Raw genomic sequence first — 17986 nt, 5'->3', positions numbered from 1 at the left:
AAATTGGAGAACTGGGCAGTCACCAACCACACGAAGTTCAACAAGGGCAAGTGCTGGATTTTGCACCTGGGACACGGCAACCCTGGCTCTAGATTCAGACTGGGGGATGAGATGCTAGAAAGCAGCTCTGTGGAGAGGGATCTGGAGGTTCTGGTCAACAGCAAGTTGAACATGAGCCAACAGTGTGTCTTGGCAGTCAAGAGGGCAACCGTGTCCTGGGTGCATCCAGCACAGCATTGCCAGCCGGGCAGGGAGGTGATTGTCCCGCTCTGCTCTGCACTGGTGCGGCCTCACCTGGAGCACTGTGTGCAGGTCTGGGCAACACAGCAGAAAAAAAAGATACTAAGCTGTTGGAAAATGTACAGAAGAGGGCTATGAAATTGGTGAAGGATTTGGAGTGTAAGCCATATGAGGAGCAGCTAAAGTCACTTGGTTTGTTCAGCCTGGAGGAGACTGAGGGGAGACCTCATCATGGCTACAGCTTCCTCACAAGGGGAGGAGGAGGGGCAGGCGCTGAGCTCTTCTCTCTGGTGATCAGTGACAGAACACAAAGAGAATGGCAGGAAGATGTGCCAGGGGAGGTTCAGGCTGGACACTGGGAAAAGGTTCTTCATCCAGAGGTTGGTGCAGCACTGGAACAGGCTCCCCAGGGAGGTGTCACAGCCCCAAGCCTGACAGTGTTCAAGAAGAGACCAGACAACACCCTCAGACACACAGTGTGAACTGTGGGGTTGTCATATGCAGGGACAGAAGTTGGACTCGATAATCCTTGCAGGTCCTTTCCAACTCAGGACATTCTATGAGAACGCCACCTGTGTTATAAGAGCTCAAAAACTGTTTGAAATACTGATGCTACTGCCTGCAGACACTGGAGTGTGTGCATGGGGCAGTGGCGTTATAACTTGAGGAGAATGGCCGTATTTTTGCCATTCTCTGCTTTGAATAGCACCACATTAGAAGCTGACTTCAGTCCATTGCTAAGTGAGAGGATGGAGACTCCCACCTGATGGCAGGCAAGGCATTTCTTGTCCATTCTGCATGGCAGTGACAAAAAGCATATTCTGCCAACAGCTCTTCATACTCTGACAGATCTGCATGCGCATGTAGTCTAGTTCAGGCATGACAAAACAGCAGCCGTAAAAATGGCAGTGAAATAAAACTATGGTATCTTTATCCAAAAGCAATCTAGACTAAAAGCTGCCCCACAGTCTAGAATAGCGTAGGAAAACTTTGCAGATTGCCTGTGTATCACAGGGGTCTAAAAATAGAAGACTTTTTTAGAGCATTTTATATGAAGATGCTATAAATGAGGCTGGCAGAAAACCTTTCCAACTGGGTGACACACAAGTTTTGCTTCTAATTGCAGCCTCAGGTCACACACTGCAGACTTCCTTTTCATATGACCAAGCCCAAACACATAGTGGAGCATGGTTTTACTCCAGGGTGCATCACCTGTCTACTCACATGGATACTCCAAGAAGAGAGGCTATGTGTGACTGGTACTGCCAGCTGAACACTCTTGATCTACTAAAGACATGCATCTATAGCAGCCATGATGGACTGTTTTTAAGAACTAAAACATAAACCAGCCCGGTAAGTCTCTGAAGATCAATTAGATACACTTACACAAACCTCTAGTCCTATGTGTTGCTTGATTAGGTAATTGGAAATACAGTCTAAACAGGTGATGTTGCTTATATTTGCACTTTCTTTTTACATGTCAAAGTGACAGGTTCAGGGAACAGATTTCCTAAAATCTACTTATTAATACCATGAAACACATATTTTCTGCTTAACCTTGTTTAGCATATTTGGGGCAGGTAGAAAGAAGAATGAAAGTAAGTAGAAGCTGCACCTTCAAACAGTGCAAGAATAAAGCTAAATGTCAAGGAAATGGAGTTTAAATCCATCTTTTATTTACAAAGTCTGAAAATTAGCAAATTGAGGCAATAAAATTTCATTTTGTTAAAAAAAGGATCATTTCAAGACAGGACTGAGGAATCCTTGTGCTGTAAAGTAGGAAATAGTATGAAGAAGGAAGAATTGAACTGCTATACAAGAAATGTGATTTTATCATAGAATCAAAATGACGAGGTTGCAAGATATCTCTAGTATTTCCTCCTGCTCGGAGCCCATCCAGTTAGATACCCAGGCCTCCACCCCATTAGAAAGTATTCTTCAGAAAATTATTTTCAAAGCTGAAGTAATTGTTATGTAACATAACTGGAACACAGGCAAAGAAATACTGGGCTGGTCAAAGTGAAAGAATCTGCATTGTTTGCAATGAATTGAGCGTGTTGGGCTGGAACAGACTGAAAGCTTCAGTCCAGCTTTAAACAGTCTGAACTGTAACTACTTATTAATAAAGTTGCAACTCAGAGCTGCTGATCAAAAACAGGCTCAAGAGTGGCAAAAGACAAAGAACTATTTTTTCTTTCATGAAAGGGAAGTTTCAACAGTTTGGAAGTGACAGCATTTAGGTTTGCTGCAGCATTCGCTTGTGTAGTCAGCTGAAACTGCTGATTCACTGGCTTTGCCCTAAAGCCTTCTTCCAGGAAATCTACGGTTTCCAGCAATAAGTGCACTTAGCATATTTAGTAACATTAAATGACAAGCAATATTGTATGTATTCAAGAGTTCCTGCTGATAAGAGTGCTAAAATAATGGAATGTGTAAGACATACCCAAGCCTAGTTTTCCTCCTTGAAAGAGCATGTTTGGTTTGATTTTAAAGAAAGAAGCTTTTGTTATTTCCAGTAAACGACTAATAACTTGAGCAATTCATCTAATCTTCCCCTGAAAGCACAGCTTCTCCACAACGTCTAAAAGTTTCACTACCAGCATTACAATGTTCATCAGGGCAAGGAGTTCTTGTTAGCTGAGCAGCCTCAGCTGTATTTGCTTGCTTAAAACGGAAGGTTTTGGGTAATACACAACCCCCCACAAGTTATTTCAGATTACTGGGGGGGGAAGAAAGATGGACATCTCTCTCTTTATCTCCCCCCAACATTTCCTGATGCCCGTGTTCATACCGATCAACATACAACATTTAAATCCTAGGAGTTAAATAGTAAACCTTTCTTTTCCCCCTGCCAGTTAAAATAGTTATGCCCAACACACCAGAATTTTGATTCCTCTGCACTAAGTTCATTTAGCTAGATGAAACTAAAGTGATAGCAAATGCATCTTTTCAAGACTTATCTGTTTACAGGGAGAGACGAAGATCTTTTTGTTGTCCTGCAGTGGAAATTATATTAGAAGAATTACCTTAACAGCAATAACAGCAAGCAGACCCTGAATTAAAAAAGCAGGACATACCCCAAGTCTTTTTGTTGTGTCTTTAAAAGAATTCCCCTAGCTCTTTAGAGTCACATTAGCTCCTACAGCTATTCTCTTTTTCAGTATGGGCACTGGGTGGTGGTGTGAGTCTGTGTGTCTGTCTCTCCAAAAAGAACCAAAAAGTTAACTCTGTTGAATGTTCCTGAATATGCATCATTGCTACTTGTGCACCCCACCCATGTGGCTGAACAGCATAAACTCCCTATGGCTAGGGTGTAACTGTGGTCTCCTAATATCAACTCGAATGTCACTGTAATGAAAGCTCACTAAGAAAAACCACCACTTACAAAGTCTTTTTAGAAAGAAAAAAAGACTGCATTTGGTAGACGGAGGCAAACAGAGTATTCAAGATTTTTCTATTGAACTGTTAATGCACAGTAGTGTTTGAGCCGATGAGTAATAATTTTGAGTAAACAGCATGCAGAGCTATCTGGCAAGTGTCAACTTTTAACTGTTTAACCACTCACAACTTTGCCAATCACTTATCTTTGGCAACTGATCACAAAACCCAAGGGAATGGCAGGAAGATGTGCCAGGGGAGATTCACGTTGGACATTAGGAAACGGTTCTTCACCCAGAGGGTGCTGGAGCACTGGAACAGGCTCCCCAGGGAGGTGTCACAGCCCCAAGCCTGACAGTGTTCAAGAAGAGACTGGACAACACCCTCAGACACACGGTGTGAACTGTGGGGTTGTCACATGCAAGGACGGGAGTTGGACTCGATGATTCTTGCGGGTCTCTTCCAACTCAGGACATTCTATGACTACATTTCAGCTTTTTAACTTCTGTTCTTGATATCAAGAGCTTACCCTGATTTGAAGAGGCTTGTACCACCAAAGTCAAGCTTGATACAAATGTCTCTCAAGGAACAATATTGTTTTTAGGGAGACCATGCAAAAACATGCTGCACTCTTGTCATGGAGAGCTCAACTCCTAGAACAACCCCACGCCATTCTGCCAGTTACAAACACTGACATTCCCCTTATTTCTATTAAGTGAAAGTATATGCTATCAAAATGATCTACCACAGTTGTTTTCACAAAGTTAATTACTAACACCTTTGAGTTTACTACTAGAATCCCACTTGTTTATAGAAGTGAGACTTGTTATTTACTGCACAGCCAGCTGCATGTTGAGTCTGGTAACTTAGTTCAGTCACCTCAAGACTCAGCATTAGACTTGGCACTGAGTTTACTTTAGCCACGGACAACACCACCCCCACTAAACAGCATTCCAAAAATATTGACTGACATACTTTTAACAGCTCAGCCATAGGGTCACAAGCCTTTCATCTGATACTCAGTTTGCACTTCTCAAAGTGTTTTCTTTCACATGGTATTGCACTCACAAGGCAATGCTCTGCTGATTTCCTATTTGGCCTGTAATTTTCAGACATTCTTTAAATATATCAGAACACCTTGGTTCACTGGCTATACAGTGATCAAAAAGTCTTCAGTCAATTCATGTATTTAACTAATTTAAGGGAAAGATAGGAGTAAACCATCTCAACTAAGTTCACTACCTTTTGGGGGCAGGGGTTTGAGAGAAGAAGAGTTCAAAATATCTACTAAGATTATGAAGACTACCTGTTAATTCTCTGACTAGATAGAGGATAAAACTTTTTAATTAGGAACTCATGGCAGACAGCGATCACAGCTTTCATGGATGCAAAGATTTAAGATACCTTAAGTGCATATACATATACAGCTTCAGACTGAGATACGCAGTTCTCAACAGAATAACAAGCAAGCTCAGCTATCAAGCAAGATACTGCTAAACAATCTAGCCTTTCATCACCCAGAAAAGTCTCCATATTTTAGAAGATACTAGAAGCAGCACAATCACTTAAGAAACTGAACCCAACCCAAGCAGCACAAAAAAAAATATTTCTGGAAAGAAACCCAAACCTAAGACAGGAGAGTTGGAAATACTGAAATTGACAGAACAGCAGCAAAAAATTAACACTCACGTATGCTGGTGAAAAAATGAAGTTCAAGGTTTACTTGGTTGTAAGAAATACTGTACTGCAAAACTACAGGACAGGTAACAAGCTGCAGATTGCTTTAGAGATCAATCAGATTTAGTGGTTCTTAAGCTGAATCAGTAAAAAAAAAAAAAAAAAAAAAAACCACAAAAAAAACCAACAAAAAAATCATGGTGTTGCAAAACAGGGTAGTTTACAAGACCGACAAAATAATTCTGTCATCCTGTGTTCTATACAACATCTGTAGGATCCTCAGCAGGAATACTGAGTCCAATTTGACTACCATATCTCAAAGAAAGATGAAGACTGAGTTTGGAACATAAAACATATAAAAGTGTTGTAAAAGCTGTCCACGTGAGCAACAATTAAAAACTGGGGAGTTGTTCTAACAGAAAAAGAAAATAAATCTGAAGTGTTGCAAAGATGAAGGGCATAATAATATCTTCAGACTGACTGTAAGACTACTCTTTAAAGGAAAATTCAGATTTGATGAGAACAGCAATAAGAAACCTTTTTAACAGCAGAAACAGGCTAAAATTATTCTATGACCCCTCACCGTTACAACACCTACCAGTCTAACATATAATGAAACATGGCATCTAATGTGGATGTATTTAGTTCATATTAGTGGAAGAATGAGGATGAGCTTTATGACTTTTGCTTCAGGAAGGCCCTTCAGTTTATTTTTCCTCTGATACGTGTACTAGTCAGATGCCACTGAAGTACAAAAAAGCCAGTATTCACAGTTCAAGGACCAATGAATTCTAAAAGCTAGACAAGGTGTTTGGACTTGAGGCACAGCTACATCATTCTCCTGGGTATTTCCCCTTTAGTCTAAGATTCAGGCCAAAACCCAAAATAAATAAGTTTGTTACTGCAGAGTTCATAAGACTATACTTGGACCTATTTTCTTGTTTAGTTATCTGGGATTATTTTTGCAAACTCTTCAAATTAATATTTGACATAAAATGTGAATACAAAAGAACTTTGGATACATATTTTATGTCAACATACAACAGTGTCAGAATAGCAACAAGAGCTAAGTTTCTGCATAAGCCAGAGCAACAGTACTTGGTTTACTAGTTTCAAGCTAGTATACCATGTTTTTGCAACACATTTAAGCATATGTCTCTACAAGTCATCAGCAACTTGCATACACATCTAAGTCTGTTAAACAGGTAACAACCTTTTGCAGCTTAACACATACCTGAATGCTGTTCTGTAGCCCCCTCTCAGGCAAGCTGCGCTGCTGCTGCAAGTCAGTGACTTGCAACACCTCAGTGAGAGTGGGGCACTAGTTTCTGGAGCAATATGTCAACCCTTGTGTTTTTACTGTTTCAGAAAACTCCCATCAAGCATAGCTAAATTTAACAAACTATATATGCTTCAAGTGACCAGTGAAAGATTACTTATAGATCATCAATGCACAAGTATTTTATGAATATTTTACTCCTATGACCAGGTGGTTATTCTTTTATTTGTAAGTCAGACTCTCTTATCATCAGAAATGCTCTAACAGAAAAACAGCTGTTGCGCAAACTGGGAAACACAAGTAACCACACCAACAATCAGTTGGTAAGCCTGGGTATTTTAAGCATGCAAAGCAAACAAACTGAATTCTAGCAGCACTGGAAAGCATCAGAATCTACATAATTTAGCTGGCTTTTTCTTCCATATCAACATTCACTTTCTTTCACAGGTACAGTTATTTTAAAGCCTCTTTAAACAACAAGCCTTTTGTACTGACATGCAAAATCCAGTTCACTCCAGTATCTTGCATACTGTATGAATATGTGGTGTATTAGTACTTGTCATTAAAGTCATCACAGAAACTAATAGGGTATTCTATACAACCCAAAGTATTGGTATCAAACAGACAAATTTAGATTTTGTTGATGTGCTGCAGAGCATCAGACAACAGAAGACAAATCAATTGGATAGGGAACAATAGCTGACACCAAGACTACTGAAGAAACTTGTTCCAGCACTTAAGCCACCAATATTAACCAAAGAAAAAGGAGGCCTCATCATCAGTCTCCTACAATCCTCACTATGAACCTGAGAAGTAAAACAAAATATACCTATTTGCATACCTCCTGTACTTTCCTTCATCTCTAGTATTATTTCTACTTAAGCTAATTTGTCAATGGGCGCAGAAGGGAAATAAGGGACAGAGGAACCCATGTTAGGATGAAATGCCAAAAAACCAAACCAAACCAAAACATCAGATTAGACAGCCACATTCTTTTTCTTTTACAGACCTCAACAACTACTGCTGAGGAAGCAAATGATTTAGCAATCACGTATTACTGAAATACCTAAACTCCAGGAGAGGAAGTAGATGGGAAGATCATGGAACAGACCCTCCTAGAAGCTGTGCTAAGGCACATGGAGGACAGTGTGGCTTCACCAAGGGCAAGTCCTGCCTGACTAACCTAGTGGCCTTCTGCAATGGAGTAACTACATCAGTGGACAAAGGAAGAGCTAAAGATGTTGTCTGTCTGGATTTCTGTGAAGCCTTTCACGTGGTCCCCCATGGCATACTTTCTAAATTGGATAGGTAAGGATTTGATGGGTCGATTGTTCAGTGGATGAGGAATTGGCTGGATAGTTGCATCCAGAGGGTAGTGGTCACCAAATCACACAATCACAGAATGTTAGGGATTGGAAGGGACCTCAAAAGATCATCTAGTCCAATCCCCCTGCCGGAGCAGGAACACCTAGATGAGGCTACACAGGAGTGTGTCCAGGTGGGTTTTGAATGTCTCCAGAGAAGGAGACTCCACAACCTACCTGGGCAGCCTGTTACAGGGCTCTGGCACCCTCACTGTAAAGAAGTTTCTTCTCAAATTTAAATGGAACCTCCTGTGTTCCAGTTTATACCCATTGCCCCTTGTCCTGTCATTGGTTGTCACCGAAAAGAGCCTGGCTCCATCCTTGTGACACTCAGCCTTTTTGTATCTGTAAATATTAATGAGGTCACCCCTCAGTCTCCTCTTCTCCAAGCTAAAGAGACCCAGCTCCCTCAGCCTTTCCTTATACGGCAGATGCTCCACTCCCTTCATCATCTTTGTTGCTCTGCGCTGGACTCTCTCCAGCAGTTCCCTGTCCTTCTTGAACTGAGGGGCCCAGAACTGGACACAATATTCCAGATGGGGTCTCACCAGGGCAGAGTAGAGGGGAAGGAGAACCTCTCTCAACCTACTAACCGCCCCCCTTCTAATACACCCCAGGATGCCATTGGCCTTCCTGGCCACAAGAGCACATTGCTGGCTCATGGTCATCCAGCTGTCCACCAGGACTCCCAGGTCCCTTTCCCCTATGCTGTTCTCCAACAGGTTGTTCCCCAACTTATACTGGAACCTGGGTTTGTTCCTGCCCAGATGCAAGACTCTACACTTGTCCTTGTTATATTTCATAAAATTTTTCCCTACCCACTCTCCAGCCTGTCCAGGTCTTGCTGGATGGCAGCACAGCCTTCTGGCTCAGTGTCTGTAGGGAGATAAGTGATGACTGACTGGCATCCCTGAAGGGTCCATATGGGGACCAGTGCTGTTTAATGTAAAAGATACTCAATGTAATTCCTCATGAACTCCATCCACACCAAGAAGCCAGTTCCAGGGAGAGACAACACTCTGGTCCTCAATAGCCAGTTCCAGGGAAAGAGAAAAAGGCCAAAATGCCCAGAGGCCTCTGCAAACAGCAGGATGGAAAAACTCTGAACTAAAGGAACTCCCAAACAGAACTCAACTGAAATGCAGCAGAACCAGAACACGTCTCTGTCTCCCTTGGTAGAACACTCAACTTGTGTTAAATACAAAGCATGATGCTAATGGGATGGAATATTCTCACTGATCACCCTGGATGTCAGTCAAGCTCTGCCCCATCCCTGCCCCACTTCCTTGTTACTCACCCCTGCAGGTACAGAGCTCAGAACAGGCCTTGGCTCCCAGACAGCAACTAAGATGCCAGTAAACTCTTATGTTCTCTTTGTTCCAACTCTAAGACACTGGACAATTACTTGAAGAAAAACATTAACTCTGTCCCAGGGTGTTATATTCTTGTTCTCAAGCTAAAAGCAAACAACAATCAGGCTAGCTATGAAAAAGAAGTTTCTAACTGCATGAAAAAAAAAACAAACCTCTCTTTCAGTCAAAGCAGCACAGTTGTGATTAACAAGCATTTTGTGAAAATTTTAAGCTGAAAACATTGGTTGGTTGTTCTTCTCTCCCTCCCCCACCCCTCATATTCTGGAATGTCCTTATTAACTGTAATCAAAATTATGCTGCTTAACCTTTGCTTTGCAGTTTTCCAAATTAATCTTTGAACTAGGATGAACATTCAGAAAATAATAGTCTCAAAAGTAAATATCGCAATTCTAGTTTACTTGTTTGGAAGTGCATCTATTCAATAAAGGAAGTCAATGGACTGTTTTAATACTTATGCCTAAATTTGACTTTACTAGCCTGACAAATCAAGCTTTTCATTTTTTTCCACTATCTAAACTAGTTGTGTACTTAATGCAAAAAAACAGGAGCTGAAGCATCTTGCCAAGTTTGACTACTGATAATTTAGAAAACAAGTTGAAGCATATCAAGAGTTTCATATTAGAATTATTTACAAGCTAAACTATATTTGATCTGTCGAGGCTGCCATGTCCCCTCTCCCCGAGCTATTTGGGGAAAAAATTCGCTTGAAAAGAAACCTTTGTTTTACTTGCCTGATGGTTCTGTATAACCCCTGTTCTAAGTAGTTGACTCCTCCTCTCCGAGTGTCTAATGAACAGTAGAAACAACTAAGTAGTCACCTCTTCAAGGTAGCAACTTTGCTGCCGTTCAGTGTCTCACTTTGAAATTCATGCTTCCTGCTCTAGGTATAATGACCTTGTAGATCATCACTTCAAAAGCAAAAGGAATCTGTGGTGGGTTGACCCAGGCTGGACACCAAGTACCCACCAAGCAACTCTTATCACTTTTCTCGTCAGCTGGACAAGAGACAGAAAATTTGATAAAAGGCTCATGGGTTGAGATAAGGATAGAGAGATCACTCAGCAATTACCTGTCATGGGCAAAGTAAACTCGACTTGGGAAGATTAACTTAATTTATTACTAATCAAATCAGAGCAGGGTAATGAGAAAAGAAAGCTAGATCTTAAAACACCTTTCCCCACCACTCCCTTCTTCTCAGACTTAACTTTATCTCTACTGATTTCTGTATCTCCTTCCCTCAGAGAATCACAGGGGGATGGGGACCGCAGTCAGTTCATCACATGTTGTTACTGCCACTCCCTCCTCCTCAGGGCGAAGGCTCCTCACACTCTTCCCTTGCTCCAGCCTGGGATCCCACCCACAGGATACAGTTTTCCACAAACCTCTCCAACATGGGTCCCACCCACAGGCTGCTGTTCCTCACAAACTGCTCCACTGTGGGTCCTTTCCAAGGGGTGCAGTCCTTCAGGGACAGACTGCTCCAGCGTGGGCCCCCCACAGGGTCACAAGTCCCAACAGAAAACCTGCTCCAGCCCGGGCTCCTCTCTTCACAGCACCACAGGTCCTGCCAGGAGCTGCTCCAGCACGGGCTTCCCACAGGGTCACAGCCTCCTTTGGGCACATCCACCTGCTCTGGCTTGGGATCCTCCCCAGGCTGCAGCTGGGTATCTGCTCCACCAGGGACCTCCGAGGGCTGCAGGGGCAGCTGGCCTCACCATGGGCTGCACCACGGGCTGCAGGGCAATCTCTGCTCCAGCACCTGGGACGCCTCCTCCCCTCCTTCCTCACTGACCTTAGTGTCTGCAAAGTGTTTCTCTCACATATTCTCACTCCTCCAACTGCTGTTGTAAAGCAGCTTTTCCCCTTCTTAAATATGTTATCCCAGAGGCACTGCCACCATCACTGATGGGCTCGGCCTTGGCCAGCAGCAGGTCCATCTTGGCTCTGGCTGGCACTGGCTCTGTCAGACATGGGGGAAGCATCTGACATCTCCTCACAGAAGCCACCCCTGCAGCCCACCCCCCACCAAAACCTTGCCACACAAACCCAATACAGCAACCTATCTACTCCTTACATGCCAAACTTGTAGGACATCTAGATGTCTGCCTGGAGAATGAAATTTTCCAACTCACCACACTGAAGAAAGGTATTCTAAGAAATTCAGCAAGTCTTAAAGCAATATTTCAGGTTGACAAACACAAGATTTTGAAAATCGAAGACTTCAAACACTATCAGTTTTGCTGAAGAGTCACAAAGTTGATAATGAACACATTCAGAATCTGTGTGAAAAAGATTAAAACTAAGATGGAACTAATTGGGGCAAGTCTAAGCTGATGCAGAGTTTCTCATGAAGCATTCACTTCTTAACAAATTCTCAAAGTTTTCAACTTGGGTGTTAAGATTAACAGTGCAAGAAATCATCATCTAGGTCTCAGGAGTTCAAATTAATTTGCTCAAAATAAGTTTAATTATCCAGATGGTTCTCACAGCAAACAGCAATTGTCTCCCCTCATCTATACCTTCGGAAAGTAACAGAAGTTTAAGAGGTAACATATCGACTCCATCAGAACAGAGAGTAAAGAATGAAAACTTTGGATAAGTTCAATATGTGTAATGAAACACTTTTTTTCATGCTATGTAGCACACATTCATTTTATTTATTAGAACTTACATGCTGCAGGAGTCCATGTTCTCTACAGGTAAACCCAGACATTTTCCCCATAGCAGAGAACTAACAACATTTAACACAGTTTCACTAATCTTGGGTTAGAAATTCCATACTCCATTTTCAAACCATGGTAGGGTCCTTGAGTCGGTCCTTCAATTTATGATTTAAGAAGAGAGCAAGCTTTCAAAAGCTTTGATACCTTGGTGCTCATGCACTATCAATGTTTTTAAATGGGAGAAATGTGGAAACCTAGTCTGGTCTAGAGTGCTTCAGCAATATCCATTGCCATTAGATCCATCTAAGAAAAGGTTATCAACCATCCTAGACCTCACTATCTTCTTAGGGTAGGAGAAAAGAGAAGCTTCCTAATGATACACACCCTTAAAATCAGACATTTTAGAGATAAATATCTGCTCATTACATTTAATGAAACATTTAAGTAGACGAAAGGACTCCTGGTTACACGAGAACTATTTCCTTATTTGCCTCACTGATTGTCCCACTGCTGGTTTAGACTTTTCCCTCCTCCAGTCCAGGGAGATTTTAATAAGCATTTTAGAAGCTGTACTTTAAACACTGAATCAAGTAAACATTCCGGAACCTTGACACAAGAAAAGGCTAATGCAATAATAAAAAACACAGCAAAGTTTAACAGTTTTTATGCTTGAACATTAGATGTTTCACATTTCTCAGCTACCAGCTACTCATTGGTGTTGCTAAACAGAAAGATTTTGAGTCTGCTCATACTCAAATTTAATAAAAAATTCATTTTAAATCAGTGTTTTCTGTGTTTGGAGCACAATGAAACACATTCACAAAGTTTCAGTCCATCTTTCATAGTCTAAAGATAAACAACCTTGTGACATGCTACAGTAAGTCTCACAAACATACTTTTGTTAGCAAATAGCTTAAGCAGCCTACCAGACCTTCCCACTCTGTAAGCAACAAAGAGCTTGGAAAACAAACAAAAAAGTACTTTATATAGCAGTAGGCTCAAGTTTATAAAAATGACTGCTTAGTAAAGGATATAATTTCCTCTGTCAATTTTATTCAAATTATTATGTGTCTGTTCAAGAACCTAGTTCTCAAATAAAACCCATTTTTATCTGGAAGAAGTTATCAAGGAACTTTTGCTTGAGTTTTGGTAACCTGACCAGGACAGCTTCTCCAGAAAATTTCAGAGTACACAAAAATCCAAACTTTTCAGTGAAACAGGATATTTTGCCTCACAAAAGCACATCTTCTTAATCAAGTGTTTAGACATAAAACTTCCATAAGAGGTGAAGAAAATTAAAGGATGGGTGAAAAGTTACTTAAAGCTACATATCACTGAAGTGTTGTTCATACAAATTCAAATGAAAAATGCGATTAACTTGCAAACTCCAAGAAAATTTATTTTTCAGATCCAATCAATGGTATTAAGGGATACAGCTTTATAGGAACAAATTACTGGAAAATGTATGTACATTATAGGATATAGCACTAACCACTCAATTTGGAAAATATAAAAACAAGACATTTGGGGACACATTCTTTAAGAAATGTTAACAATAATCAGCCTGAAAACTGGATTTGAACATTTCTGGTTTATGCTTAATTACATCAAATACATAGTTATGTGCATATACCATTTTTCCAAGGTTTCAGGTAATAAGATTCCTATGTATTTTAATAAGAACAGTGAGTAGGAACAGATGCACCTCCACACCTACAACATTCATAACAAGAAGCTGCTACTCTATTATGACAACAACAGAATATGGCACTGGAAAAAACACACTAGTAACTCCTTGTTTTCTGAGATTTAATTATATACTCTTGAGTCCAAGCTGTTTTTACAAGACTGCATTACCTTTCGCTGTTTTCCTTGCTTTGTCTTGATCATAGCGTTTAGTTGCATACTACAAAAAGAATGCTTTTAATATATGAACTGGTTTGATGATTTGTTTAGAAGTGAAGTGCCATAATATTTCCCTCTCCATTTAAGAATGAAAACAACTATTTGTCTTGAATATTATAAACACTATGGAGCAAAAAGAAGTATGCAAGGAAGTAAAAGATGTCAAATAGCCATGAAACTGCAAACTACACATACTAAAAAAGCCACCAGATTCGGAACAGTGAAGTCCAGTGCTATTACATTAGGACAGCAAAATGCAAACTGAACTATTTCTCATCAGTTCAGCATATACAGAAATAGTTTTATTCCCACTTCCTACTTGTAGACATTACTTTTCTTCAGTTTATACAACATTCCAGAACATGACTCTCTTTTAGCAATGAGCAGAAAGATAACTTTAATAACATAATTAAAAAAGCACTCATTACCCCTAACTGAATAATAACTCTATGTAAATGTTGAAAAAAAACAGGTAGTGAAATTTTCCAATTAACTTCTCACTCCACTCCTTTAAATGTCAAGACAGATCTGGTACAACTTATTGCTTTTTTTTTTTTTTATAGAACACCAAATTCTTGCAAAGCATGGAAGTTTAAACCATCTCAACTGAAATCAATATTAAAAGAGGCCTTTTTTTTTTTTTAAGTGGAAAACCTGCATAATTAATCAGGCTTCTTCACAAAGGCAGGCCACTTTTGCACTGCTAGAACTTACACCCCTCAACACTCACTATGATCTAAAATGGAGGTTGTGTAAGATTAGATAGGTTTACCAATAATACCAGATAGAAAAAGAAAAACAAACAGGTGCCTCATGATAGGGGCTCGGCAGTAAAGCAGAAGAAAATTCAGTGTTGATAAATACAAGATTTTTTTTGGTGAAACAGGAAAACAAGTCCAAATTTACACATTCAATGACAAATTAAAAACTATTACCACTTGATACTTTCATATTATAAACAGGTGGTTCCTACAACTGTCATCTCAGAACTCAGCAACAGTTAAGGACAACCTTAGAAGAAGGAAAAGAAGAACATGAAGAAGACTTCCCTTTGAGGTTGTGCAGAGCAGAGTTTAAGACAGGATTTATGTTTTTTCCTCCTTCATTCCATGCAATGACCCAGCTTGCTTATCCAGACTTTCACTATCTAATCACTGACCAAACCTATTCTGAATTTTAGCCCAAGGTTATCAAGATCCAGGTCCCCACAACCCACACCTCAAGATCTCCATGCCTGTAAAACACGTTTTCAAATGCCCGCTCTATGGATATGTAATCCAGCAACTTATTCAGTATATCTCTTTGGATATTTCTCTCACATATTGCAATAGTAAAAAAATTCAGTATTTTTGTTTCAGAATACTCCATGGTTAAGTTTGTATTTTTTCACTAGACTAAAGAAAAGAATCCTGTTTTTTTAACTTAATATGTATGTTTCAATGTTACCCATGTATCCAAGTGAAGGCAAAATGCCAGGCTATAAATGGACTAATACTCTAACTGAGATGATTTTTCTTTAGAGAACCATTATCAAAAGGCAGTGCTTTAAATTTAAGAGCATGTACAGCTTATTGTAAGGACTGCCCAATAAAAGCTGTAACTTCCTAATTACACATAGTACTCATAAGCAATACTTCAAGAAGCTCAAGGTAAAAATATGTACTTAGATACCTATTGTAGTTTGTATTCCTGTAACACCCGTACAACTCAGATGCAGAATTTGCATTGTGCTAAGTATTGTAGCTACACTCTACACCTTGGGGCAGTGCCTATCTTGTACCTGAAAACAAAATGGATGTTTTGCATGCTACATACTTTAAAATGAAAATAAATTAGTTAATTGAAAGACATAAGGAACAGATCAGGAAAGCTGAACCAAAATGCTGATGAAGAATAGGGCCTTAAAAGACAAGGAGACAAATGGCAGTAATCAGATACAGTAAAAGCAGCCAAATGATGAAAGAGAGGAGCCTAAAACCAGAAAGATCACCTAGGAGAATGGACTCTAGGACTAACAAGTTTAACATGTAAGACAGATGCAGAATGATTCAATAATCAGTGAGGGAGGATGGACAAACCATTAATAAGTCACTCAAACATAATGCAAGCTTTTGTTTTCCAAGCTAGGGAGCTCAAGAAAGGTTCACAGTTATATCTCAGTTCTCTAAATTCTTATCTATGAAGAACAAGCAAATCAATTTCTTTGAAACATATTTAACACACAGCTTCAATTTTGCAGCTTTTACCTGTCATAAATACCTTGAGTACTTTAATGACTGTACAGGGAAGCTTACAACTCCCTGCAAGGACCACCAGATCTAATAAGAGAGTGAAAAACGAAATCGCAAAAAAAAGAAAAAACATACCTTGTGTTGTTCTATTGCATCTACCCACTGTTGTCTGTGGTCTGGGTCCTGAGCTCGGAGGTACCAAACACTATCGTTTACGCTAATATCAAATCTGCATTCATCAAAGTCATGGGGCTGTGACAGAAAAGAGTGTAAAAGTAGCTAAAATTAGCAACATGATCAACAATACCTCACAATATTTTGACACTCTAAAACATTGTAGTTAGAAAACCTGGTCTACATTGTCTTGAATTCATCCTATATGCTACATTCTGTTTTATGAGGCTGTCTCAAATAACGAACATACTCTCAAAATTAAAAATGCCAGTCTTCTGAAACAGAAAAGCCTGTAACACATTCTTATTAAATAAAATTGTCACCAAAAAAATGTTCCACACAACCATTGACTAAAACATCATTCTTCAAATAAATCCTTCAGCAAAATAACCACTGGACACAGCCAGGAAAATACACCTATATATAAAAGTATTTTTTTAAATTTCAAAGCAGGAAAAAAATAGAATTAAGGTTATTGCTATCAGTACTGATTTCAGATAGAAGGAAGACATACATTGTAGCAAAAAGCACCAGGAGACAGAACCATAAAAGGAGACTACAGCAAAATGCCAAGAGCAGCAACTAAAGGAAGCTGTGGCACCCCCTGCCTCACCTAGTTTCACCATGTAAGACAGGATTGTCAGGTAACCACAAGCAACTTGCAGTCCTTTCCAGCATGGCCACTTGAATGCATCTAACCTTCAGTTCACATGCCACAAATACTAAAACACTTTTACTAGCATTACAATGAAGCTGGTAAGGAAAGTACAAGGAAACAAAACCAGGATCTAATTTGCCCTCTGCCCTGACACCCTCAGTTTAAAGCTACTCACTAGCAAACATCCAACTGAGCACATTCCCCCCACCTCCCCTCCTGAAAACTATTCTTGAAGAAACCTAACACAGGAATAACTGAATTTCGAATTTGAATACAAAGAAAAATTACAAATGCAAATAACCTTAGGAAGCTAACAGGTTGTAAGGTGAAGGCAAACGGCAGGATCTCAAGGACCACAAATATTGATTCTAGGTGCTAAAGACAAGTCTACACAGGTTAGTAATTTCCTTTACAGTACAATAACCACTCTGTGAATACGCTTATCTTGCAGACAACTAAAGCACTGTGGATCACTCACAAAACATTCCACAAAAGAAAAACTAGAAGCCAGTCTCGTTGTCATGCACCATAGTCCAGTGTCAGTGAGAATTATTGTCAAAAGATCTGGAAATGAGGAGCTACTTACACATCACACAGTCTCTCCTGTTTAAATATAATGAGGAAAAAAAGCACAACAGAAGCAAAAGTACCAAATAAAAAAGGAGCAAGGAAGAGTTTAAGAGAAGTACACAAAGCTTCATGTATCTAAAAACCTCACCTATTTGATTCAGCATCTGAACTTATGTTCAATTTAAAGAAATTTAAACTTTCTGCTGGGAGGGGGGGGTAAATAAAACAAAAAAAACACGCAACAAAAGACCACACACACACACACAAAACCCCAAACCGACAAACAAAAAACAACTGACAAAACTGAAAATCAAGTCAATCAACTGCATCTACCAATTGCTTACTACCTGACCACTTCAACCTAATTCAACTCAAACAGTTTTCAAAACTCGTTCTATACACTGCTTTGCCTCCACTGAACTGCAGAACATAGTGATGTAAGAAGTTACATGTAGTGGGTTGATCCTGGCAGGA

At 39.9% G+C, this 17986-nt stretch overlaps 1 protein-coding gene across 4 annotated transcripts in view; it reads right to left on the bottom strand.

Moving 5' to 3' along the window:
• Positions 1 to 17986, bottom strand: part of CERT1 (ceramide transporter 1) — an 82362-nt gene that overhangs the window by 39868 nt on the left and 24508 nt on the right. For 3 of the 4 annotated variants that reach the window (XM_082075659.1, XM_082075658.1, XM_082075660.1), the window contains exon 3: positions 16246 to 16362. The exons of the other annotated variant lie outside the window; for it this stretch is intronic. In XM_082075659.1, coding sequence (XP_081931785.1) covers positions 16246 to 16362 — 117 coding nt within the window. The remainder of the gene's footprint in view (positions 1 to 16245; positions 16363 to 17986) is intronic. 4 annotated transcript variants of the gene reach the window in all.

This window comes from Streptopelia decaocto, assembly GCF_964273445.1.
Source record: "Streptopelia decaocto genome assembly, chromosome: Z".
Lineage (NCBI taxonomy): Eukaryota > Metazoa > Chordata > Aves > Columbiformes > Columbidae > Streptopelia > Streptopelia decaocto.
The sequence above is the reverse complement of the archived record's forward strand: the minus strand, read 5'-3'. Positions and strand labels throughout refer to the sequence as shown.